At 51.2% G+C, this 25,766-nt stretch overlaps 1 protein-coding gene across 2 annotated transcripts in view; it reads left to right on the top strand.

Moving 5' to 3' along the window:
* SPOCK1 (sparc/osteonectin, cwcv and kazal-like domains proteoglycan (testican) 1) overlaps positions 1 to 25,766 on the top strand; it is a 439,606-nt gene that overhangs the window by 345,626 nt on the left and 68,214 nt on the right. For both annotated transcript variants that reach the window (XM_012727923.1, XM_004686754.2), the window contains one exon: positions 18,040 to 18,154. In XM_012727923.1, the coding sequence (XP_012583377.1) occupies positions 18,040 to 18,154 (115 nt within the window). The remainder of the gene's footprint in view (positions 1 to 18,039; positions 18,155 to 25,766) is intronic.

The raw sequence follows: 25,766 nt of genomic DNA, 5'->3' as shown, positions 1-25,766 counted from the left end.
CCACCTGACAAGCACCTGGAGGGGACTGAACCTAAGGAGATTTTGTTCTTTCTCTGGTTTAGTAGGGCCCCAGGAAGTCATGCTATGAAGTCACCAATGGAACAATCATTTTCGCTAATGTTTCTTACAGAGAACTTTACCAGGTAGGGGGGACAGTATCTAAATGGCAAGCCGCTCTCTGTTAGTGACCACTCAGCAGCACCTCACTCCTTTACCTGTGCCCCCCCCCCAGCATTCCAACCCTGCTTTGGCTTGTTTTCACACCCTCTCCCCTGGGTCTTCTCTATGACCCAGCAACAAGCAAGGCCCTAACACAGTCTGGTAGGAGAGAAGAGCCATTATCCCCTGGGGGCCCTAAGTTAATGGGTGGTGATGGGCAGCATGGGACTCCAGACTGTGGTCCCCAGGGAACTTTGTAGCTTCTGGGGTACATCCTGCCAGCCAGCGCTGTCGAAGGGAGACAGAGTCACCTGGTGGGGAGGGGATTTACAGCACCTTTATGGGGACAAAGCAGAGGGCTCAGACACCTTCTGAGTCTCAGATGTGGAGTGGAGTCACCAGAATGGCAACGTTTCCTGCATCAGTAGCGGGTGAGGAGCTTGCAGCGGGAAATGAGTGAACCCTGTGCTGGGCGCTCGGCTGAGCCCTCAACAGAATGCTGTCTCATCTTCACAACTCAGGGTGGCTGGAGCCCTCTAACTCCATTGTGCAGAGGCAGAAATGGGCTCCAGAGGGCTGAGTGCCTGGCTCAGGATTACAGAGTGAGCAAGCAAGAGTCGGGGGTGGAGAGTGTGGGGCTCGTCGGCCTCCCAGCGACTTGCCTCACTGCTGCCGCACTGGTAGGGTTCTTCCTCTGCCTTCATCTTCCTGGAGGACAGAGCCCTGCCAGCCTCTCCGAGAGGAAGGCAGAGGAGTGGCCGTCCCCTCCATGGGCAGTGAGTGTGTGTTGTGGGCAGAGGTGAATCCTGGGCCTCAGCTCTCACAGAGCCTGTGCTCCGTGTGCCAAGTGCTTTCCCTACATTATCTCCTGTTGGCTTTTCCTAGTGTCTGGCTTCCTTCTCTAGACTGTAGACTCCAAGAGAACAGCAGCCTCCCGTGTCTGGCTCACTGTTGCCTCCCTCACAACACTGTCTGGCACATAGTAGGTGTTGACACTCGATCATACCGGTTAATTGAAGTAATTGTTCCCTCACTTTTCAAAACAGGAAACTAAGGTGCAGGATGGGAATTAATTTCCCCACAACTTAGAAAGCCTAGAGCGTTGGAGGGGGGGATTTGAACCCCGCCTGGGCCATTGTAGAGCATCAGCTTTGCCCTCTGCTGTTCTGAGAGGTGAGCGGTGCGGTTCCCCGGACTTAAGCGGCTGATGCATTGCCTGCCTTGTGAGCCCCACCAGTGCCGCCTCCTGAGGCAGCGGCGGGAAGGAGATGATTGATCAGCTTAATTTTCTGTGGCAGTGACCTGGTGGGTGCCACTTGGAGTGCTCGCTTGTGACTCGACGGTGCAGAGCCCCCGAGCTGGGAGGAGCACACGGGGCAGCAGGCTCTGTGAGACAGGGGACCCCTCCTTCGTGGGGACCCCTCCTCGAGGAGGCTGGTATTAGAGTGTTTGAAAAATCATTCAGCTGTATAAAACACAAATTATATTACATGAGAGCCGCTAGCTTCCCAGAGATCACAGTTGGCCTTCGTTAATGAATTTTGGCCTGATTAACACAAGTTCTGAATTGACATCCAAATATGGGAGTAGACACTTGAAGGGGTGGGAGGAGACTCTCTGAACTTTCTAACTTTGAAATCTTGGGAAGGAGGTTTGTGTGAAGCTTGGTGCTGAGCACTGAATAGGTAATGAGCTCCTGGACCTTTGAGGCTACGCTGCTTCGCTCAGACCTCCGTGGACTGAGGCCCAGCCCCGACTCGGGGGTCTCCTAGTGCCCTTCCATACTCAAGGACACATGGCCAGAGTGGAATCTAAGCCTGACTGGACATCAGAAAGTGCACCAATGGCTTTTCTTGCACTCCAGGTGCTTTGCACCTGGAAAAATCTCAGGTGTCCGCATCAAAACCCCACATCCCCTATCACCTTCACGGGGACACACAGAGGCACCTTGTCCCCAGATACCAGTCTCCAGATAGCTGGGTCACTAGTCCTGCTTGGACCCCTCTGGTTGCCTGCTCTTGGACCTGTATGACCACCCCACCTGCTTGGAGTCTCAGCTTCTCATCACAAGGTTGAGCTTTTTGGCAGGTGCTGGGCATGTCGGTTCTGTGGTCCCCGGGACTGACTTCCGCTTTCAGATCTGCTTCTTTCTGCACCTTCCAAGACTCACCTGGGCTCCTCCGCTCCACCCGCAGATGCCTGCCCTCACCCAGCCTCATGAGCTGTGGCCATCTCAGTGCCCCCAGCACTCCCACTGTGGTCTCACGAGAGAGCAGGAGGTGAGACTTCCCCATGAGCGACGGGACTCGGCCACTTCCAGCCTTGGAGGTGCAACAGGAAGCAGCAGCTCACATCTCTTGGAGCAGAAAGTCGTAGGGGTTAGTCTTGGGGTCAACCCAGTTCCAGGAGAAAAGAGATGGGACCTCTGGGGGGAAGACTGTATCATGCAAAGAAAGGGTAGGTGGCAGACGTGGTCCAGGCCTGAGTTCCACAACTCAGCTCCATCTCATCAGAGAATGAAGTCTTGCAAGGACATTTTATTACTTAAATGTGCTTTTCACACAGGTGATGCCAAGCAGAGAAAATCCTCTTTGAGTTATACGGTTTTTTCGTTCAGCACTACAGGGTCTTTCATCTCTAAGCAGTAAAATCAGCCAGTAATTCAAAGTTTAAGTTACTGTTTCATTTTAAAAATATCACCTTAATCTTGTTGCATTTGGTCAAAAGGCGGCTTCGGCATTTTGTTCACCTTTATCTAAGGTTCCATCTTTGGTTCTCAGGAACATACGCAGGCTTTATCCACAGTGGTGTCTGGGGTTTATTTTCTCAAGCAAACAAAGGAAGAAACCAGGAAGAAACCAGAAGAGAACAGGTACAACACGAGGCAGAGTGGAGGGCGATGGTTATCTTATGTCAGGCCACCAGGAGCTGTTAATGGCTTTTTTTGACCTTGGGAGATGTTAACTTTGGGAAACTTTGGATTTGCTTAGCTGGCATCTGTTTTCTCCTTCTTCAGAATGTCAGGGATGCAACATGGACCCTTTATCACTCTAGAAATCTGCTGCTGCTCTTTCTCCATCTGCATTTTTTTCTCCCTTCTCCATGGAGTCTATTTCTGTGTAGAGAAGGGTTTTGATGCAGCAGGTCTGAGGGAGGAGCCATTTCAGAACTTAAGAGTCAGAAGCCTCTTCTCATGTGTTGGTGGTGACACAGAGAGGCAGATGGCACCGGGAGGCAGACCGGGACCACAGGCTGCCCCTCGGGAGCCCAGGCAGCTCTGGGACAGGAGGTAGCAGGCCCACTGGGCGAGGGACGGGGGTGGAGGGGTGGTGTCAGCACTGCCTGCGTCCCAGGTGACCACGGACCTGTGGGACCTGTGTTCTTACGTGTTCACAGCCAGGAGAAAATTAGTTCAAGGCCACAGATGAGCCCTGGGCTGGGTAGCGTCATAGAGTTAATGGGCCTGATACAGACTTCCTTTCATGAGTAGGGCACAACACCCCCCTTGCCCCCCCTCACCCCGTCCACCCAGTGGCAGGGAAGTGCTGTCTGCTATTGCCCCTTCAGATATCGGGGTTTTCTGCAAAATCCAAACACAAGGCAAGATAGAAGGCTGCCATTGTCAGCCCTCCTTGGTTATCTCACCCACATCTCTCCCAAGTGTTTCCTGTGTACCCTAAGTCCCTGCCATCCACCCCTTCATCTGCCCCAGCTGCAGTACGCCCACCCAGCATGCATGTCGTGGCTGCTCTTGTTCGAATCCTTTGCTCGGCACCCAGGCTAGACAAGTGCACTAAGACACTGTGTCCCTTGGGTTTGTAGGAGAGAAGGGGGACAGGCGAGAGTGACACTGCAGTGGAGGGCAGGTGCCAGGGTAGCCCTGACACCCCACCACTGGCCGAATGGGAGCTGCAGGCACAGCAAAGCGTCCAGGAGCTAGGGTGTCGAAGTGGAGTGCATGTCACCCACTTGGGGGGTCTGTTTGCCTGGGACGTGGTGTGTGTGGGCAGGAAACACAAGCGTGATGTCAGGAGTGGGTGTAAGCTGGGGTGCAGTATCACAAACAGATTGGCATCTTTTTTTTTAAATGATTTATGCATACAGAACTGGGGTACAGGCTAGAGGTGCAGAAGCAGTGAGAGGGTTCACCAGAGACAGAGTGGGGGGAAGAACAGTAAATGGACAAAATACACTGCTGAGGGGAGCAGCAGACTGGTCGGGAGAGGTCTGCCACGCCATGTGGGTCAGCTCCGAGGCATGGATTGAACTCATATTGAAGCTGCTGTGGCCAGCTTGCAGTGCTGTGCTTCAACCCACTGTACCGCCAGGGAGGGCCAAAATTTGCATCTTGCAGAGACCACACAGGTGTGGAGAAGCTGCTGGAGGAAGAGGAAAGGCTGGCAGGGTTGGGGGCCAAGGGGCTGAGCCGCGTGGTCACCCTGCCCAGGAGTGCTGCCAGGCAGTGGGGTTCCGCGCCTCTCCATTCTCTTCTCTTGGCAGTGCTGGAGGAAATTACCTTTATTTAGTGATAAGAGAAGGAAGCTGGGATAGGTTATGCAAATCACTGAGGTTCCCACCTAGGTTAGCAGCAGAGCATGCTGTGGGCGGATTCCCTCCTAGGTTTGCAGTAAGAGAAGCAGCCAGTCTGGGTGCACCGCCTCTCCCCTGCGTCATCTCTGCGGGAGGGGTGAGAAGCAGGGAGAAACCTCCTGTGAGTCCTGCCAGTAGGGGAAGCCGCCCCAGGTGGGGGAGCTAGTGTCTGGGAGAGGAGGCTGAGTGTGGGCGGGGTTCTCCAAGGAGGCAGGCCAGCCGGAGAGACAGGCAGCCAGGGGCATTTATAGCAAGAGACATGTTTATTTTAAGCAGGTGCCAGCACCTCAGAACATTCTCTTCTTTCTCCTGGAGTTGCCTGAGCCCACACACCAAGCTGGGCGAGAGACAGGTGCTCAGGGCCCTGCTCCCACCACCTCCCACCCCCCGGCGACTCCCCGCAGGGAGTCTGCCTTTTCCCACTGTCCTCCAGGTTCCTCCTTACTCTTCCCTCCTCTCCGTCCCCATGCCCGCCGCCTCTGCTTTCTCTCTTCCTCTCTCCTTTCATTCTTGCTTGAGCTCCTTCCTTTCTTAGTTTCCCCCTTCATGGTCGGCCCTCGGGTCCCAGGGTTTTGGGGAGGATTCATTTATTCCAGCCACTGCTTCCTCCCCATTTCTCATGAGTTGGGTCCAGCTTGGGGAATAGGAGCTTGAACAGCATCACTTTCTTGCTCTCAAGGCCACGGTCAGGTCCTCAGGCCTGAGCTTTCCTGAGGCTGTGGCCTGGCCAGTCTGGACTGTGAGCCGCTGACACGCTGTGTTCGCGGAGAGCCGCGTCGCTGTGGGTGGCAGTTCTGTGGCCTCGGTGGAGCTAGGCTGGGAGCTTCCCCAGCAGCAGGACCGCGCCCACACCACCCGATGCAGGCCTGCTGGCTGAGAGGCTGGGTTCCTTGAGTTACCTTAGCTAATTGCAGCAATCTAAAGTGGCTTGGGCTAATGTCACTGACACGTGTGCGAGGCGACAGGCAAGGGTTTCATTTGCCATGACCTAAGGAGAAGTGGCAGCTGGCTCCATTTCCCTGCGTAGCCCCGCATCCGCGGCCTCCCTCCCCGCCTCTGTGTGCTCTTCCTCTTTATTCTGCCACCCTCGGGTGCCCGGGGGGGGGGGGCTTTGTCCTGCCCAGTGCTCTTTGGCCATGTGTGAGTCACCACACCTAGCAGTGACTAGGGAGCGGGGCGGCAGCTGAAAGACCTGTGTGCACACCAGGTCGGCCATCTGCTGACGAGGCCTTGTGTCCCAGGGCTCTCGCTTGCTTTCAGGGGCTTCGGTTCCTGAATCTGCACAGTGAGCCTAGCAGCACCAGCTCTCACCTGAGGCACTGCCCATGAGGGAACATACATATTCACTTGCTGCTGGCTGGCGTCTAGACAAAGAGGCATATTAGCTCCAGGGGCAGCAGTGGGAAAGAACAATGCAGTGTGTAAGCCCAGGAGAAGAAGTGGCTTTGGGCAGCGCAGTCCGGAGGAACCGTGGGCAGCAGCCCCAGAGGGAAATCCCAGCCAGGCAGGGGGCGAGGAAGGTCTGAATCTCGTTTTTTGCTTAGGCATTCTAAGAGACTTTCCTCTTCAGTATCATGTACGTTCACTTCATTAGTACCTTGAGTCCCATTCGTACACTTTGCCTGGGTCATTTGTGAGTTCTGTCTCCTTCCTGATCCTCTCAAGAATCTGAGCTGTAATGCAGTCGAGATACTGGTATCTTTTTGCAGGTACTGTTCTGTCAGTCAGCAGGCTCACAGGTCATCACTTTTGCTCACTCATTTCTCTATTCAGCATTACTTTTATTGATCCCCTGCTCTGTCCCAGGGACTGTTCTAGGCTCTTTGGATGTAGCAATTAGCGAAACAAAGATTCCTGTCCTCATGGAACTTACATCCTATCAAGGCAGACAGGCAGAAAACATCAAATAAAATAAATTAGGGAGTGATATAGCACACTGGGAGATGCTGAATATTTTTCTTAACAAAAGGAAATTAAACAATGCGAGAGAATGAGGAATGCAGGTTGGGGCTTTCAAGGGAGTTGAGAGAAGACTCCAGTGAGATGTTATTTATATAAAGAAACAGGAGATGAGGGGTTCAGGGCAGGGTCTGATACTCTCTGCTGCGCCCACCTCTTCTGAAGCATGTGTGGGCTCTCTTGGCTCTCAGAGAGGAAGGCCAAATCCTTCCTCATCTGCTGTGTTCCCCTCAAATCCTGCAGAGAGGAAAAATCCCACAGATCCTTGACATGTCAGAATATTATTCAGCCTGAAGAGGACCTCAAGTGGAGGGAACAGCAGGGGAATGTTCCACAAGTAGGAGGCAATGGAGGGGAGACAGGATGTTTGATGAGGGACTGGGAGAGGGACGTGGGGGGTCTCCTCCCACTTCCCCAAGACCAGCCGCTGCTGGTTGTATGCCCGTGGGCCAAGCCGAAGGCTGTAGGAGCAGCTCAGTGTTGCTGCTTGTCACCTGAATTCCTGCCTTGGGGAGATGGTCCTTTGACCCCTACACTTAGCACTCTGTCCCTTTCCTTTGATGTCTCATCTGTAGAACTTCCCGCTGGTTTTGTGAGACAAGTTAGAGAAACTTTATTCAACGTTGCCTCTGAAAGCAAGCCCATGTACAGGATCTGGATGGACACTCTCCATCTCATTTGCGGAATTGTCACCTAAATAAACAGGGTCTGGAGAAGGTTGGGCGTTTCCTGAGAATAACCTCAGCGATGAAGCCTGTCTCCTTCCAGCCTGAGCTTTTCTGTAGTTGATGTGAAGGAACGGGCAAGATCTAGGACACTGTGGTTCTGCCCGCCCGTGGCCGGCTTTCTCTTGCAGAAGCACTTGCTCACGTCAGTGACGGGATTGTGTGCTTTGGGAACACCTCAGCCATGTCTTTGGCAAACCCTCTTGAACAGGGCCTTCCCACGCCAAAGCCAGGCCCCAGGAAGACCCCATAATACAAGATCCTCTCTGCCCTCTAAGATCTCGCCCTCTGCTGGGACATACAGGAGGAAATTTCACTGCAGTAGTTGGAGAGGTCTGATGCAGCATTTCAGGGAGCAAGTAGGATGGGCTTCAGGGAAGAAATTTTCTACCTTCACTGGGCAGAGGTTACAGAATAATGCAGAGAATCCTTGTATATGTCCATTACTGAGACCTGGCAGTTAACATTTTACCACCTTCGCATTCTCTCTCTACACACCTAAATGCCTTGTCCCTGAACCACTTAGTGTTTGCAAACGTGGTGACACCTCACCACTAAGGAGAGAAAACAGGCCTTTCCCTTTATGACCACCGCAGTGGGTATAATTACACCCACGCAAACAGTCATTCAGGATCAGCTAAAATACAAACCACGTTAAACTCGCAGCATTTTTCCCAACGTGTCTGTTATAGCTTTATATAATCATTATTATTCAATATGAAGTTTTGAATGTATTTCCTGGTGAGTGGATTCAGATTAAGCGGTTTGGGCCCGACCCTGTGGGTACCTTTGTGTGCTGCTTATTGTAGCATATCCGGAGGGCGTGTCAGGTGGTCCCACTACTGTGGGCACTAACTGGGCACCTCGTTCCCTTTGTTAAGGGGGCATTACCCTAGGTTATGCCTTTCCCTCTTTTAATAACTAGGTATTCCGTAGGGTGACACTTTGAGACTGGCTGAATTCCCTGTTTCCCTATAGCTTATACCCAGTATTTTTAGAAATGCCAAGTGTTCCTCTCCTGACTCAGTTATTACATGGGGAGTTGCAAAATGATGATTTTTCAAATTGTATTTTTCCTTCTAAATTTACCTAACTGGCATTCTTCTGAGAAGAGGAAAGTACTTTTTCTTTCTATAATTTTAGTAACTTGGTTTTTAAGATTAAGGTTCTGTCTTTAGCAACTCACAAAAATATGTGTGGGGTGTGTGTGTGTGTGTGTGTGTGTGTGTGTGTGTGAGAGAGAGAGAGAGAGAGTATGTCAGTGAGAACTCAAAACTGAGCCCGAATCATGCGTCACACAGCATCCTTGAGAGGACCAGGGCCTGCTATCAGTCCAGTTGCGCTGGCCCCTCCCTGCCCCTCTCCAGACTTCCTTGCTCTTTCCAAGGGGTCATCAGCCCCTTCTGCCTCGGCCTTTGCACTCCCTGTTGCTGGTGTAGTCCGTCCTCAGAGAGCCACGTGGCTCGCTTCATTCCGCGTGCTCCTCAGAGGTCCTCCAGCCTGCTTCTGAGCGCCTCCGCCCTGTGCAGTCTCCTCTCCATCACTCTCAGTTCTCACTCTTTCTGTTTCTTCACAGCCATTGCCAGCACCTGCTATGTAAACTTCACAAGAACAGGGCCTTTTCCCCATAGACTCAGAACCTAGAACCTACCGCTGTCTCATAGGGGCTTGATAAATACGAGCTGAGTGCAAGAAAGGACACGTGTGGGGTTCTGGGGCCGTTCGAGGAAGACCGGAGATCCTGCTCTTGACTCTCCGCACGGCTCCTTGTGGTCGACCAGGAGACACCACGCCCTGGGGTAGACGTGGACAGCGTCCCTCTGCCCAGCGGGGATGAGCACAGCATGAGCAGCCAGAAGCCACTCCCCATTATTAAACCTAGCAGGACTGTGAGATTATTAACCCCCCCCCCTTTTCTCTGACATGATTTTGGGGGAATAAAAACAAATCAGAATTCATCAACTGTGAACAAAATTGTCAACTGTGAACTGTCAACAGTCTGGTTTAAAAATAGATGATAGGTTGATGAAATACAGTGGAGAAAGCAATTTAAATAAAATGTTAAAAATAATACCCAGAGCATCTGAGGCAAAGCGCGTAGTAGAGTGTGGCGGGGGGTGTGCTCAGCAGAGACCCGTGTGAGCAGTGAACCAGAGAGACTTTATTAGTTTTGCTTTACACATAATAGAAGAGAAGGATTTACCGACCTTCTGCTGGAAAACATCCCCTCATCCCAGCATGCTGGTGTGCTATGCAAAACCTAAGGAAAGATTGCTCAGGAACCTGCGAGCACTTTTATTTTTAACTAGGTCAACATTTGGAATATTTCTGCCTGTTTCTGGTTTCCTGATGACTGGGGAAGGCATTTCTGTTCCAGCAGGTCAAGGGGGCTAGAAGATTCTGGTGTTTGTATTTAGACCCTGTTTTATATAGTTTCCAGTACAGTGTTTAGAAATTCAGAACTTGTTTCCTGCTTTCTCAACTCTCCTCCTTTAAATTGTTATGGCTCATCATTCAGTGGTTTTATCATAAAATCAATATGAAGGGTGGGCCCATTCTGGCTTTTTGTGGGTGTGAATCACAGCCCCTGCAGTTCAGCCAAGTGCTTTATGTCCAGTTACACAGACATCTGTCCTGTATAAACCTACCTCTTTTTAAGCACGAAGATGAAAGGTGTATTCCTTGCTAAGGCTACTATGTCAGTGTGTTCCAAACCGGATGTCTTAAACAACCGAGTTTCACTGTCTGATAGTCCTGGAGTCAGAAACCAAGTATGACATGGAGCTGTGGGCAGGTGGGCACCACTCTTCGCTGCTACCCTCTATCCTGGTGGTGGGTCCTCACGTCCTTGCTTCCAGCTCCCCCGGAGGTAGGTCTGTCTCCGTGTCCAGTTTTCCCCTCTTATGAGCACACCCATCATACTGGACTAAGGCCCACCCTCGTGACTTCATTTGAACCGGAATAATTCTGCAGGATCTGGCACTATTTCTGAGTAAGCCGCACGGCGAGACTGGGGCTAGCATTCCGGCATGACTCTCAGGAGGGCTGTCACTCACCCCCAGCAGGAGGGTAAAGCTTTCCCTCCCAGGGGTTAGGGGGGTTATGATTCCGCTCTGCTTAGACAGCTTCTGGCATTGAGTTCCCTGTCCTACCTTGGTCAACATCCATCCAGCAGGGCGCTCTGTGTGTGCCCCGTCTCCGTCTTGTGCCGGGCAAGCCTTTATGCCCGAGCTTTGAGTAGTTGGGTGACCGCACGCCTCATCGAAAAAGGGTGCTGAACCTGTTTCCTCCCTTCTTCCAACACCCCCCCACCCCTGAGTTTTTCCCTACAGTGAGTGGTTGCAGGTATGCCCTTAGCAGTTGTCAGTGTGTCCTTCTTCAGTTTGTCTCACCTCTCTGCGTCTGCACTGGACTCTAAGAGGTCAGCTCACATCTGACCTAAGAGGGCAGTCCACATCTGCCCCCCCTTTCGTGGGACTCTGAGATAGTGCGCTGAGCACATCACCACCCTGGGCAGGGCGCTGGCCGGCCGGACCTGCCAGGTCCACAGGGCAGATGTGGACAAGTAGAAAATGTCCTCTGGACACATCTTTGTTGCAAAGAAACCACCATCCATGATTTTGTCCACTTTTCTCTTGCTTTGAGTAAGAGAGAAAACACGGGAATTCCGAACCCTCATCATTTGGTCCTAAAGGGACCAGCTAGTTATTCCCTGAGGTGTTGGGAGACTTGTTTCTCCCTCCTCACAGCTCCCTGAAGTAGCCCTTTGCTCCCTCGCCTGCTCCCTGCTGCCCCTTTTCCAAGCAAGGCTACATAAGTCCTGACCGGGGGGAGCCTGGGTCAGGGACTTGTTACCTCGAGGAGCCTTGGGAAGGGGGAGTGGGACCCCCTTGTTCCCCTGGCTCCCTGCGCTCAGCAGGCCTGCTCTCAAGGGACGCTGTGCATGCGCTCTGCTTCTGGAATCGCATGCAGGTTTGTGCCTCCTCTCCAGCTGTGGCGTGGGTAAGTGGCCAGGGCTTTCCTGGGCCCTTGCTGCCTGCAGGTTGGGAGCGGGCACTGGAGCCTCTGCTTGGTGGTGAAGGTGACTCAGGCCCAGCCCGGCCCTGCAGGCAGCCTGTGCTTTGAGACCTACCTGGGCCCTCTAGGTGAAGCTGGCACTGTGCTTACCTTGTCACTTCTTTTTTAAAAATATTTATTAATTTATGCATACAGAACTGGGGTACAAGCCAGAGGTGCAGGGGCAGCAAGAGGATTCACCAGAGACAGAGTGGGGGGCAGAACAGGGAGATCAACGAAGTGCACTGCTGAGGGGAGCAGCGGGCAAGTGAGGAGAGGCCTGCCGTGCCATGTGGGTCACCTCCCCGGCAGGGATCAAACTCGCACTGAAGCGGCTGTGGCTAGTTAGCATGCAGTGCTGCGTCCTAACCCATTGCACCACCAGGGAGGGTCCCTTTTCACTTCGTTATCTGTTCTTCTGTGGTGAGTACCTGGAGGAGAGAGAATGAGGCCAGAGCTTGGGTGGGCAACTTCCTGGTAGGGACTTGACAAGCATGTCAGGAAGGGAGTGTATGTGAGATGCCTGCATTGCACTCAGGCTGTCTCTGGCCAGCCAGCACCAGAGAGAGTTCCAAAAGTTCCCTCTGACTTCCAGAGGCAGCCACCCTGATCTCTTAACGAGCGTTCTCAGGAGGTGTGGAGTGAGGTCATCACCCAGAGAGAACACGGTGGCTTTGTTTTATATTCTGACACAAAGCATCTCATACATAAACATCCTGTGTATTACTTATGTAAGTCGCCAAGTCTGATCACAAAATGAAAGCCTCACAATGCAGCACCCAACGTGTGAAACAAGCCACTCCCAGTTTTCACAGTGCTCCCTCGGGCTCCTGCTCTCTGATGCCGTCCCCTGTCTCTTGGGAGGTTTCCCCTGTCCTGATGGCATTTGCCACCCCTCACCTACCTCACAGAGTAGCTTTCAGCACATATATGTGTACCTCTAAATAGCATATCTTGAGTTTTATAGAAACTGGCAGTATGGCCTTTTGAGCTTCATTTAAATGCCACATACTGTCCTGACAGGCAAGAAGAGAATCTGTGCCATTAAACACAGATTCTCACCATTGCAGACAGTGACTGTTTTCCCAGGTAGCACCTGCTGGAGTCAGGGAAGAGGCCAGCTGCCCCCACAGACTGCAGCAGTGACTGTACAGGAGAGAGGGTGTAGGGCAGCCAGGAGCTGAGTTACTGGAATTGCACGGGGTGTGGGGGGATGGCGGCGAGGGGTGCAGGCCTCTGCGGGGGTTGTGTTGTGCGCCTTGGGAGCAGATGGACGAGACTGACTCCGGGGTCTGCAGAAAGGCAGAAAGGCAGAGTGCACTAGAGCTGACAGAGCTCTCAGGGCCGGACGTGGATGCAGGGCCGTGCAGGTGGATGTCTGGAGGTGGCTCCCCAGCACAGGGGTTCCTTCTGCAGGTGGTGGATCACTCCTAGTGGCTGGACATGGGTCAAGAGCAGCAGAGGACAGCCACCTGTCCTTCTGCCTTTATTATCCAGCAGGTGTTTACTGAACACCTACTATATGCTGGTGTGTGTGTGGTGTGCACGGTGTGCACATCACACCGGGGACAAGACGGTGACTAAGACCTCCCGCTCTTATGTGCCCCAAGGTCCCGTAGAATTCCGTGGTTAGTGAGCTTTTGCTCAGTTGTGCTGTGTGATGTCGGGGGCAGGGACAAATTCCTCCCCTCTCTGGGTTCTTCTACGGCTGGCTGGATGAGTAGTCAAAACAGCAGCAGACTGCTTAGCACAGAAAGAATCAATCTCATAACTTGCATGGGGGCGCTACAGTGGTGACACAGACCCCAGCCTTGTCCACGGAGAGTGGGGCATAGGTCCTGAATTAGAGGACTTGAGGTGCCAAGGAGAGAAGAGGAGGGACTTGCCATGACTAGAAGGCTGACTTTATCGAGATGAGCGTCTCAGACAGAGGGACACGTCTACAGGCAAACCTGTGTACCCCTATAGCTGGTACCCTACTTCTGGAAAAACCCCTGTGTTCTCTGAGGTCTCAAAAAAGGGAGTAGGGTTGTTTCTTTGATTGGGGAAAGGGCAAAACTTAGTGAATAAAGGTGGGTGTCTTCTTCAGGGAGGGGAGGAGAGGGTTGAGACAAAGATCAAAGCCTCTGCTCAGCCTTTAGGGCTTTCATTGCTCTTCACTCATAGATGAGCGCCTTGCCAGAGCAGGAAGTCTCCCAAATATCTGTTCTGAGACTCTGGGGGTGACCTGGTTTGGGGACCTTCAGTGGAGGTTGGTCCCCACATCAGACCCCCCCAGCTGCACACACAGCTTCCTTGTCCATGTGGCACATCAGCTGTGGACTCGCGGCTACCCATCCCGTGTCTTCTACGCCCCAGGGGGAAGGGCAGCCCTTACCTTGCCCATGGCGTTTTCACATACAGGGAAAGAGCAGGTGCACAGCCATGCAGTGGTGTCTCAAGCCTGGGCTCAGACGGCTCCCCTCGTTTCCCTGCCCAGAGCAGGCCACGTGGCCAGGCTGCCATCAGGGAGGGAGGCCTGTCTTCGGGGCCACACTGGCCTGCAGGACAAGGTCTGTGAGCAGAGGTGGGGTCCTCTCTCGGGGAGGCCAGAGCATGTGGGAAAGTAATTACAGTGACAGTGTGACAAACTTCCTGCAAAGTAAATGTAATCGTGTTGCGTATGAAATTAATTGACATGTCAAAAAAAAAGTCCTAAATTAGCTTCAGGGATTCTTTTGAGAAAAGAGGTTGAGACTCTCTAGTCTGAAGCTGAGGGCTGGTGTCGGAGACCACGCCAGCTATCAGAGACCAGCTCTGACAGGTGGCCAGTCAGAGGTTTTTTTTCACAAAGAATGAGGTGGCGGTGGCGAAATGCGCAGTTGAGGCAGACACTGACACTCTAGCTGGTGCAAGTATCTCCTGCTGAAAACTTCAGCAGTTCTTTATTGAAACAATTTCCAAGTGGTGAGATTACATCAGTATAAGCATTGAAGCAAATCTTTAACAGTTCACTTCCATGGCTACTTGGAAACTTTTGTGGTTACATGTTACAAAGAAATTCTTTTGATCATAGAAAGAAAACCACCAAAAACAATCAGCATCCCCATTTTTTCAGCATGATCAATCATTCTAGTCAGCATCTCAAATAAAGCAGCATATCATTAAGTCCTCTGACACAAGCTATGCAACTTTTATCGACTGACAAATTCCGGAGAGAAAAGGAAAAGCTCTGAAAAATCAGAATTTCCTCTGCTAACTTATGTTACAACCTCCCTTTTTTGTATGATCATAGTATCATAATATTGTTGTAAACCATCAGTTTACAAGTGGATTGCCTCAGCCTCATAAGGTGGCTGCCTTGTCCAGGCAAGCTGCCCCAGGGTGGGAAATCCCTCTGTCTTCTAAGACAAAAGGCAAGCCCCAGGAGAAAAAATACCCCAGGGCATAATAACTCCTGGGAAGCTTCCTTGGTTTCTTTAAATAAAAAGCAAACCTCAGATAAGACTTCTAGGGCATAAGGACTCATGGACAATTTTTAACCTTGTTTATGCAGGTGTTGTTTGATACACAACTGTACAACTTTCTCTTAATTTACTCCTTTCTAAAACAAGCACTAACTACTCTCTACTAGCCTTAAATTAGCCATTAGCTTTTCTTTAGACAATCACTGATAACACTGCTAACACAATTTATTACTTCCCTAAGACCCCTAATAACCTTTTGCTAACAAGCTCATCCTTTCCCAGAATCCTCTTCCCTTGAGTTATAGTCAAACACCTGTATACATGAAAATTATCACAAAAATGTATAATTTAATATAGCATAAGATGCTAAGAAAAAATGCTTTGTTCCCCTTGTCCTTGAGAACGTTTATGACAATTTATGGCATTCTCTCATTAACTTACCCTATGCATTATTGCAATTAACTACATGCTACACAGTATAAATTAAGACCTGCTGAGGGAATGAGCAGGAAGACTTGCACCCAACTCCACCTCCCGTGTCTTCCTCGCACCTGCTCCACTCTCCCTTTTTGGAATCTCCACTCACCGACGCCTTCCCACCTTAGGGCACTGCCTGTCTCACCTTCCAACACCTCGATAGTTGGGGCTGGACCCCAACAGTCCTCCTCTGAACAATCCTTTCTCCGGTTAAATCTAGATTCAGACCTGTTTCTTTCAGTCTCTCTAAGCTGTCCCAGGAGGTGGCACCTCTCATCTCTCTTCTTAAAGACAGTCTACACTCTTGATTTATGCTAAGGTACTTTTCTGAGAGAACGATTGTCAATTATTAAACATTTTTTTGGTAACCGTTCCTCGGTGCCCAGTTAGACCACAAACAAGAAGGCCAGGAATCGCTTGATGGTCAAATACAATTGCTACCAGGCAAGAACATGTTCAAGGTAGTTCAGTAAGCATTGCTGTGGATACCCCCCTTAGTATGTCTTCTTGGGAACCAGGCTGCCCCCATATTCTCAGAGTCACCCCCATTGCCCAGGCCTTGCCATGAGACAGCACAGGTAGCATAGCCTTTGTCAGGTTGGTGCAGCAAGCTGACCTCTGGGAGCAGCAGTGCAGGGCTGCCTCTGTGCAGGGCCTGTGGCGCCCGTCTGTGCTGTCTGGAAAGGTGCGTCTTAGCCTGCGTGACTCAGCAGCCTCTGTCCAGCTTCTGGGCTTTTCTGCCTCTCAGCAGGCCATCGGAGGCCATGTGCCCACCTTCGCGCCCCACCCCATAGACACCAAGTCGCACCTCCTCTGGGCGACTCCCAACGGGGCTATGGGAAGACGTGCTGTTGGTGCTTCCTCACTAGGTGGGGATGGCGGAGACCTGACGCTGCCTTCCTGGGAAGGGCCAGGCAGCTCCTGCTGCCACCCAGCCACACGCCAGTCCCATACCAAAGGGGACGAGAGGGAGTCTGCATCGAGAGGAAACCCACACACCGCTGAGCTGCCTGCTGTGCTCTCGTTGCAAGGGGAGCTGGCAAGCAGGGTGTCAGTGGGGTTCCAGGGGAGTCAACTGTGTTCCCCTAGCCACCAGGCCTGGTGTGCGCCTCACCCCGTGTGGGGCCAGGCCGAGTAGCCCCGGCTCTCACAGTGCGCCCAAACTCAACTGCACTTGTGTGTGCACTTAGCAAACACTGCCGCCCCTTTTCAAAGAGACTTGCTTTCCAGGGCAAGGACTGTCTCCCCTCTTCTTTCTTTGAAAACGTTCCCCATGGCACCTGCTAGGAGCACACACAGTGGGTACCTACTAAGTCTGGCCTCTCCGCTCTGCCTTTCCTCCATGCGACTGAGCATGGGCCCAGGCCCGTGCGCCTTTGCAGAACAGTGAGGACACACTGCCCTCGATCTGGAGAACTTTACACACAAAAAGAAAGTGAGCTCGCAGACAGCACAGGTCAACAGTGAAACGGCGCCACTTACCACACACAGCACGGTACCGGGCCTGGCTCTCCTGAGCCCCGCCCTGTGACAGCACCTGGGGTGGGGGTAGGGGGTCCCTAACCTGGAATCCGCTCCAGTCGTCCTGAGCATCATGGCTTTTCAAGTTGTTTGGCCTCTCTGAGCATTGTGGCTTGTACTGTAACATGGGAATAATAAAAATGCAGTTAATTGTCGTGGTCTTCTTTCTTCTTTTCTTGGCGTAAAGATCTGGCAGAAAGTGGTCAAAAGATTATCATTGTTACTGATACAGTTTGACAAGAAGGGGGTTACTTTTTTTTTTTTAAGATTTATTTATTTATGCACGCATAACTTGGGTACAGGCCAGAGGTGCAGGGGCGGTGAGAGGATTCACCAGAGACAGAGTGGGGAGCAGAACAGGCAGACTGACTGAAATACACTGCTTCAGGGAGAGCAGGCAGGTCAGGAGAGGTCTGCCATGCCATGTGGGTCACCTCCAGGGCAGGCGGGGATCAAACTCATGCTGCAGTGACTTTAGCTTCCTAATGCTGTGCCTTAACCCTCTGCGCCACCAGGGAAGGGGTGACTCTTAAGCTTCTGGTACTGAGTCCTGTAATTGAAGTCTACTCACTCTGGGGCTAGCTAGACAACCCCAGGCATCCTCCAGGGGACTCAGAGCCCCAATATACCACTTGGTTTGGGGTGCTCGAAGCCAAAGCACTCACCCTCATCCACACCCAGTGGGCAAGTCCCAGCCTCACCCATGCCATGCAGACTGACTAATTAATGTCATCCCACCACAGCACGGGAGCAGCAGGCAGACAGGTGCTGCAATGGCAGAGCTTCCCTCACCCGGGGGAGATGCACCGGAAGGACCTGCCGGTTCATACACACACTTTTCTTTCGTTACTATTGAGTTGACCGTTTACTAAAGGAAGCTTTCCAGGGTTTCTGCAGGGTTTTGAGAAGCCACCCTATACGTCTGGCAAAAGCAGAGACTATTCTCGTGACGTGCTCTGGGATTCAGACTTTTAGCTGTGAGGGACGCATACTTGTCTCTGCCCCCCTGAGCTGTGGTGAGAAGCCACCCGGGCTGCTTCCTCAAGAGCCCACTTAGCATTTTCCTTGACTACTCGCTTATGGCCTGTTCTGTGTCTCTTTTGCAGTGCAAGTTGGAGTTCCATGCTTGTTCTACTGGCAAAAGCCTCTCCACCCTCTGTGATGGGCCCTGCCCTTGTCTTCCGGAGCCCGAGCCACCCAGACACAAGGCGGAGAAGAACGGTGAGTAGGTGGTGGGCCATGAAGGGAGGACGGGCAGCGTGGGGGGATGCGGGGTGCCGCTGTGTCTGGGTGTCCAGAGCCTCCCATTTACCGGGCTGGCTGGTGTGGAGGCCTGGTAGATCTGCAGGTTACTAAGGGACGCTCCGTTGAGCTGCCTTCAGCTCTTATGACATGGGATGTGAAGAGCTGAGTGTCTGAAAAGAATTCTGCTAGGCCCAGGATGTGCTTGGTTCTTCAGAGGTCAGACTGTTCTGGGTAGAGAGGGCAGCTTTTCCAGCTCTGAGATGAGAGCCTGCCTTGCCAGGGTAGATCTTGGTCTTCCTGAACTCTCACCTCTGGATCCTTTGAGCTTCTCAAGGCCAGTTTTCAAAACAGAGACTGCAGAAGTGTCACAACAGTGGAGCATCGCCCCTTGAAAGCATTTCCTTATGCGTATGTTCGAGGAAGTGACACAGAGCCAGAGCCAGGGGACAGATGAAAGGAGAGCACCCCACCCCCACCCCGGCAGCCTCCTCTTCCATGGCTGGGGGGAGCTGAATGCTCGGGCTCATTCGGATGTTTTCCCCATGGATAAAGTACTGCCTTCCCCTGGTCTCTGCCTGTCTCTGAGCTTTCGTCTATGAGCCCCAGGATGGACCTTTGCACCCGCAAAGGACTGCCTTTGTCAGACTGGCGAGTCCATGGAAAATGTCGCATGTACCAGTACACACACCCCCCCCACGCTCATGCCCTGTATATAACCCGCCGCTATCTGTTACGAAGGGGAAGGAACAGGCCGACGGTTTATCCCCTCGCTGCTGAATAAGCTGTGTTGTCTTTTCAGGGTATGTAGGTGAAGATATTCATGTCAGTTTGTTCTTGGTGGTAATTGGGCATATTGTGCTTAAAGTATCCGGGAAGTTTCACTCCGGATGTGGAGGCACAGTGTAAGCCCCACAGCAGTGTTGGTGACCAGCGAGCTGCCCCCATCGCATTTGGCCTAGTTCATTGGCGAGTCTGCACTGAGACTGTAGTGTTCATAAGCCTCTTTGTGCTACCCTCAGATTTTTTAAAGCCTCTGGTATTTAGCAGCTACCAAGTGCAGAAATTTAACTCCTAGCTGGAAGTTTCTTAAGAATTTTCTTAGAAAGTTTCGGCAGTCTCAATTATTCTGGGCGCACTGGGTTTTTGCTCTTACTTGTCCTTCCAATGGGAGGCAAGACACCAAATTGAGAAACTAGTCTCCACCGTTTCCCCGTTTCCCTCAGTGGGGGTGCCTGTGTCTCTCTTCAGAGTCCTCCCAGTCTGCTAATGTTTCCTCGATTTCCATGATAAGGGAGCACGCCAGTTTTCCGGGAGGGTGCTGTGGTTCTCCCAATGAAACGCAGCCCTGTTTCTTAATGGTGGGCTTTTCATACCTGATTAAGGCAGGACCATAACTATATCTCCTATTTACTTATTTGTTGGTAAAATTAAGACACATTATTAAAACTATGTAAGAAACTGCATTGCCATTAAAAGCAGACACCCAGAAAAAATAGTATTCCCTGAATTCTGAGGTCATTACCTACCTGTCAGAAATAAGCCCGTGGAAAGTTATGATACCAACACTGTTCCAAAGCAGCCAAGATTATCAGTCCCGCCTCCTTCCCCTCAATCCCATCTCATTATTTTTTGTTGTGCTGGCTCTTGGGCCAGCACTTGGCTTGGTGCAGCCACCCAGCTCTGGCTCCTGAATCCTGGGACTGCCCACTCAGTTCTCTACATACCTGGCAGTTGCCCAGGAAGTAAGAGCCGGCTTCTGTGCCAGTGAACCTGCTGCTTGAGGTATTGGCCATGCTTGGCATCGTCTTTCCATGAGGCTGGGTCCTTCTTTGTTGGAGACCCAGCCCCTGGGCTGTGCATTATAGCAGGTTTTCGGGAAGGTTTTCGGGAAGGTGTGACGGGAAGCTTAAACGCCCTGTTGACAATAAGACTGAGTGGCTGTGGGTAATTTATCACAGTAACCGATAATATGCTCATGGAGATGGGTATGATCCCGCTTAGAGTATGATGCTTAACTAATACAAAGATAATCAGTGTTTCCTGGGAGGATCAGGCCATTTGATGGGCAGTAAGGTGTCCATAATGCCCCAAGGTGATTATGTAAAATGCAACGTTTAAACTAGGAGTGCCTAACCTAGACAAAAATCAATGAAGGAACTCTGACCTTCTCTGACTTGACCACTCTTGGCATGAGTTCTCATAGTACTTCATGAGAGGCAGTGAGTGTTCCCCTGAGGTTGGGGGCTTCAAATGAAGGGGAGGGGGGTGGCTGTAAGAGAGAGGTTGGGGGGAAGGGAGAGGCAGTGCTCATGTGGCTACTTAGCTGTGGAGATAGGAGGGGCGTGAACCCTGTGGTTGAACTCCTCAGGCTGTCAGCCCCCACCGGGGAGGCTGAGGCAATGAGCGTGATGCCCACAAGGAGTCCAGCCTTTGTGACACCTTTGGTGGCTCTGAATGATGGCAGGAGCCACCTTGTTCTGTGCCTGTTGCAGAAACGAACTTCCCATCACCTCACAGACGCTGCGATGTCAAAGTGAGGCATCTTATTGTGGATGGTTTTGGTTTTTTCGTTTGTTTGTTTGTTCAGTCTGGTTCCTCTTTTCTCTCTTGGTTCCAGTTGGCCATAAAAATATTAATACAATCAATTCCAGGTAAATTGTGCAGGTTCCTGGATATCTCAATTCTAGGGTACGGAGGTGGCGGGAGGTGGTTCCTGGAGCTCCTTGTCTTTGGCCGCCTCCTGCCCAGTCTTCACTATCTGCAGCAGACTGGTGGGCAGTGCTGGTCTTCACTGCCTGGGGACAGTGGAGGTCATCATCTGTGTCCTCCGCTCCCGTGTCTGTCAAGATTACACTGAGTCCTCATTGTTCTACGCCCAGCTCTTCTGACTTGACTAGTCCAGCCATTGTTCCCCTATTCTGTCATGACCTTTGGGTGTCAGCAGAGGCCAGGGTAGTCACTGTCTCAAACCCTATACCCTCAGATCTACCAGGTCAGCGAGATGCCTCCAGCCTGGTCTCTGTGTCTTCTAGGAGAGTCTCTCTCTGTTTCTCTTGGTATGTTGCAGTCCAATCAGGGAGTCCCTGCTTGTCTCTTGTCTCTAATATTAACTCTCCAGGATATTGTTGCTGCTTTTATTTCAGTTCTCCGTGTAGCACATGTGGTATTTTCTTGATTTCTTCAGAGTGGCTGAAAATCTAAGAGGGTCATAGAGGTCTCTTATAAGCAGGCTTTTCCAGGTACATTTTACAACTAGCCAGCACTTCTCTCACAAACCTGCACCACCCTGCCCCTCCTCGCTCTCACAGAGGCAGACCCCTTAGTCTTGGTGGCTTTCTGCACCTGAAGGAGAGATGTGGCACTTCCTCAGTGCCGAGGTAGAATTTTCACCATTGTAGGATAGAATATCAGATCAGGAAACCTCATTCACCCACTTCTGTAGCATGTTGAGGGGACACTGGTCCCTTGAAGGCATCTCAGGTTTCCCCAAACAACCATGGGAAGGCCAGCTGTGTGGGACCTCAGACCTCCCCTACAATGACTCCCTGTTTATGCTTTACCCCATTAGGTCACATCTGTAGGCAAAGTATTGGACCACCAGCAATTCTGGTTCCAGTCCTCATGTGTCAAAAAAAGAAACTGGAGAGCCAGTGAGAGAAAGAACTTTGCCTAAAAATCAGACCCTGTGCTGGAAAGGAGCTGGGCCAGAGCTGGGCTTCTTGCCTCCCAGGCAGCTCCTTACTTCCTGCTGGGTGTTCACCCTTAGGACACAGCTAGCGGGCCTTCACACTGAGGAGGGTAGAGCCTCTACCGCTGAGCTTGCTGGGGGTTAATATTAGAGACAAGAGACAATCTCTGGGGCCTGAATCTTGTCCTGTCCACTATCAGGCAGAGGATGCCATTGTGTCCCCCACAGCCAGTGGCGGTGTTCTGAACGGCACTCAGCAGTCTCTGCCACCCTTCCTATGTGTATGGCGGGGGACGTAGGGAAGACAGCTCCATCTTGGCTTCTGTTGGCCTCGGTTGGTCTTTTTGGTAGAGAAGATGTGGTCCATCCAGCTGAGAAATTCTGGAGTAGGCTGTGGAGCTATAACCCTTTAGCAGCCTGGTACAGGGCACTGGGGGCAGAAAAGGTGCATGATTGATTTGGGCAGGAAGGAAAGAGAGAAGCAAGTCTTCAGCAGTGCAAGATAAAGAGGAAATAACAACTTCCCTCCAGCTGAGCGATTTGCAAGAGGAGAAAAATAGTCTACAATGATTTTCTTTTCTCAAATGGTGATTTCAACCTCAGGGTAGATTCTTGGGGGGGGGGAGTATTGGGCTGACAGACGGTTGTCTAATTCCATTACTTATCACAAGTGGAATTGGGGAAACGCGTTTAAACGGGAACAGGAGGTGGTGCCAAAGAGACGGAATAAAAAGTCCTTTAGTGAGAATGTCTCACTGGAAAAATCCTAAAAGGTTCCTGTTGCAGAGGCTCCCAGCAAAATGAAAATTTATCTTTGCACCCAGGAAAGAACATTTTTTCTTTAATGCCTATTGTGGAACGGGGCGAAGCCCTCCGGCTTGCAAACTTGAGATGTAAAAGTAGTTTCTGTTAACCTCCCCGTGCCCATTTAGCTTTGCTCACTTATTATTTAGTACTGCATCATGGCAAGAAATTAAACATACCGAGGAGCACTTAATTTCTAGGGCCTTGTTATTCTAAATGCCCTGACCTAAAAAGAGAAAGTTTCTAGAATCAGCAACATAAATTGACAACAAAGAAGAAAAAGTTGCTCCTCAGCACTCCTGAGCTAACTGGTGACTTTGGCTTTGAGTTCAGGTTCTTCCTCCTCAGTGAGTGCCCCTGTGGGAAGGTAGCTGCTCTGGCGAGTGCTGGGAGCAAGTGGCTAGGGCAGCAGCAGGTGGAGAGAGCAGGGTGGCTGAGGCAGACCGTGGCCTTGAGGGTAACGGGCTCCAGAGAAGCATAGCGAGGGTGCTGAAATTCATGACTTGTTCACCTAAACAGTACTCTTCTGCCATTTTTCTCCCTTAGAAGTAAATATATATGCGTCTTGAAAACCCAAATGTTATGGCAGAAGTGTCACACACACCCTGTTCAATCAGCTTTTTGTTGCTCTTGCTTCTAATTATTTCTTAGATTCCTATATTAACATGTTTTTCAACTTTACTCATCCAGAACCAGGCTCACATTCGCTCGACTCCACGGGAGCCTGCCTCTTTTATCTATCATGGATGTGTTTTCACCTCAGTTGTGCGCACTACTGTCTGTGTGTCCATGCCTCTCCCTCAGGCCTCCCCAAATTTCCCTACTGTGCTCCCTAGAAAGGCAGATTTAAATATGTAAGGTGACTGTTTCCATGTGGTCTCCCATCCAAGTCCTAACCAGGCCTGACCCTGATTATCTTCGGACTCTGCTTGGCTTCCAAGATGGCCATAGGTGGCATATGCGTTTGGATGGCTGTAGGTAGGTCAAACCTACCAGGCCCACATCAAGCTCCCCATCTTCCCACATCTGCTCTTTACCCCTATACTGTTTACCCTCTTCATTAAAACAGCTCCATATTTCATTCACTGAAAGAACAAAAACGTCATTTTCTTGAATGTCACATATAATCATGTTGACTTTACTTTGAAATAGATGTTCAAACATAACCACTTCTCCCCATCTCCACCCTAGAGATCCAGGATACCCTCATCTTTTATTTTAATAGCTTCCAGATGGACCTCCTGGCCCCCGCCTTCTCTTTTGAAGATAGTGTAGTTAAACTAATTCAATGAAATGTCTGTCAGATTGTGTCACCCCTTTTGAAGGCACTCCCAGCTTGTTAAGGGGAGACATCAAAATGCGTTCAGTGCATGGCAGTGTCCCATCAGGTCAGCAGCAGCCTGCTGTGCCTCCCCACACCCCCCCCCCCACTTCTGCTGCCACACTCTGCTTACCAGCACCAGCAGCAGGCTCCCCTGCGGCCCCACAGAGACCCATCACACCCATGCACATTGTCCCTTGAGCCCTCACTGTCACCATGACACTCCTTTTCATCTCTGCACAGATGTGACCTCAGAACCCCTCACCCCATCCTTGCTCACAGCCTCCCTTTTATTTCTCATCATACCATCTCTCAGTCTCTGCTCGAACAGATGCTTAGTTTACCTGTTTGTTGTCTGCTTTTCCCAACAAGAATGGAAATCACACCCGGCTTTCTCTCTAGGCTCTAGAGAATTACTTGTGAAATGGTCACTGAACCTACCTCCTTCCCGCGCTTGACATCGGTGTACCATCCTTTACACTGCCGCATGTTGTGAGTGGCAAAAACATGCATTAAATGTCTGTGACAATGGATCATCTGTGTAAGGTTCCACTTAGGCGCGCTGTGCTAAGCACTTGAGGTGCATGCTTTCTAGACTGTGCTAGCAAGCCAGCATGTTGTCCGTGCTACTGGCGAACAACCTGAGATTTGGAGCTTTCGGTCCCTCGCCTGAGCCACACAGCTGCTAAGTGACTGCAGGGCTTGAAGCCTGGGCCCAGGAGGTGTGTCTGTCTCCCCTCACATCAACCCGCATCTGAGCCACGCTTGGGCGCCTATCAGAAGGGCAGGCGTCCATCGGGAAAAGAAAGACATACAGACACACACACACATCCACACACGCGCCGCGAAATGTTCCCCGCGTGGCAGTGCTCAGAGGACACACGGCTCTCTGATGGGAATTTTCCAAGGTGGCGATCAACGTCCCCACTCACGTTCCCCTCTTTCATTCTGTTACTATACTTTTAGCTCTAAAGTTTATTAAAACCCGCACACGGGCTCATGGCTCACCCCCGTGTGGTGCTTTTTGCTAGCTGCAACTAAGATGAAATTTCATTTGTAATCTGTCCCAAAGGTCGACCATTTTTCCATTGCCTGCTATCTATTGTTGTGTGTGTGGTGGGGGTGAGGGGCACGTGAGAGTTACAGAGGGAGCCGTGGGGGAGAGAAGGCCAGTGCTGCCTGCAGGAGTAGCGAGTTTGAAAATATGGCTGTTTTTCTATTATCATCTGGATGATGGCAGTGATGATGATGATCATTGTCTGGTTGAAAACAGCACATGGTGATGAGATATGAAGGAAGTGAGAATGTTACTTGGATGCTTTAAATCAAGGCCTCTGTAACGATGCCAGGTACAGCTCAGAGCAAGCAGGCAGTTGACTGTCCAGTGGTAGGTATTCACAGTGGCTGAGGCCCAAACAGAAACCAAACAGCCCACATCACTTTCCCCTGAAGAGACCATGGGATAAGCAAGTGCTGAGAGGCAATGCCAGGTGGCGGTGACATCATGAGCAAACCCTGTGCCCCTTCTCATCACAGAAGAGTAGCCTCCAGGGCCCCCTTCCTGCAAAAAAGGAGCTGTGTGGGCAGGAGGCAGCCCAACCTTCACAGCACAGTGCTGCTTCTGGTTCTCATGATTTCAACACCCAGGAGTTAAAAGGAGAAGTAGCTTCAGAATAATTTCAGGGACATTCTTGGAGGTGGAACAAGGTGGCAGTGGGATGGAGGAGGCTGGCCATGGGTGTCTGTAGAACAAAGGTGAAAATCTTTATTTCAGG

This window comes from Condylura cristata, unplaced genomic scaffold (genome assembly GCF_000260355.1).
Source record: "Condylura cristata isolate star-nosed mole 26May11 unplaced genomic scaffold, ConCri1.0 scaffold00021, whole genome shotgun sequence".
In the NCBI taxonomy this organism is placed as follows: Eukaryota; Metazoa; Chordata; class Mammalia; order Eulipotyphla; family Talpidae; genus Condylura; species Condylura cristata.
This window is presented reverse-complemented; position numbering and strand designations above follow the sequence as displayed.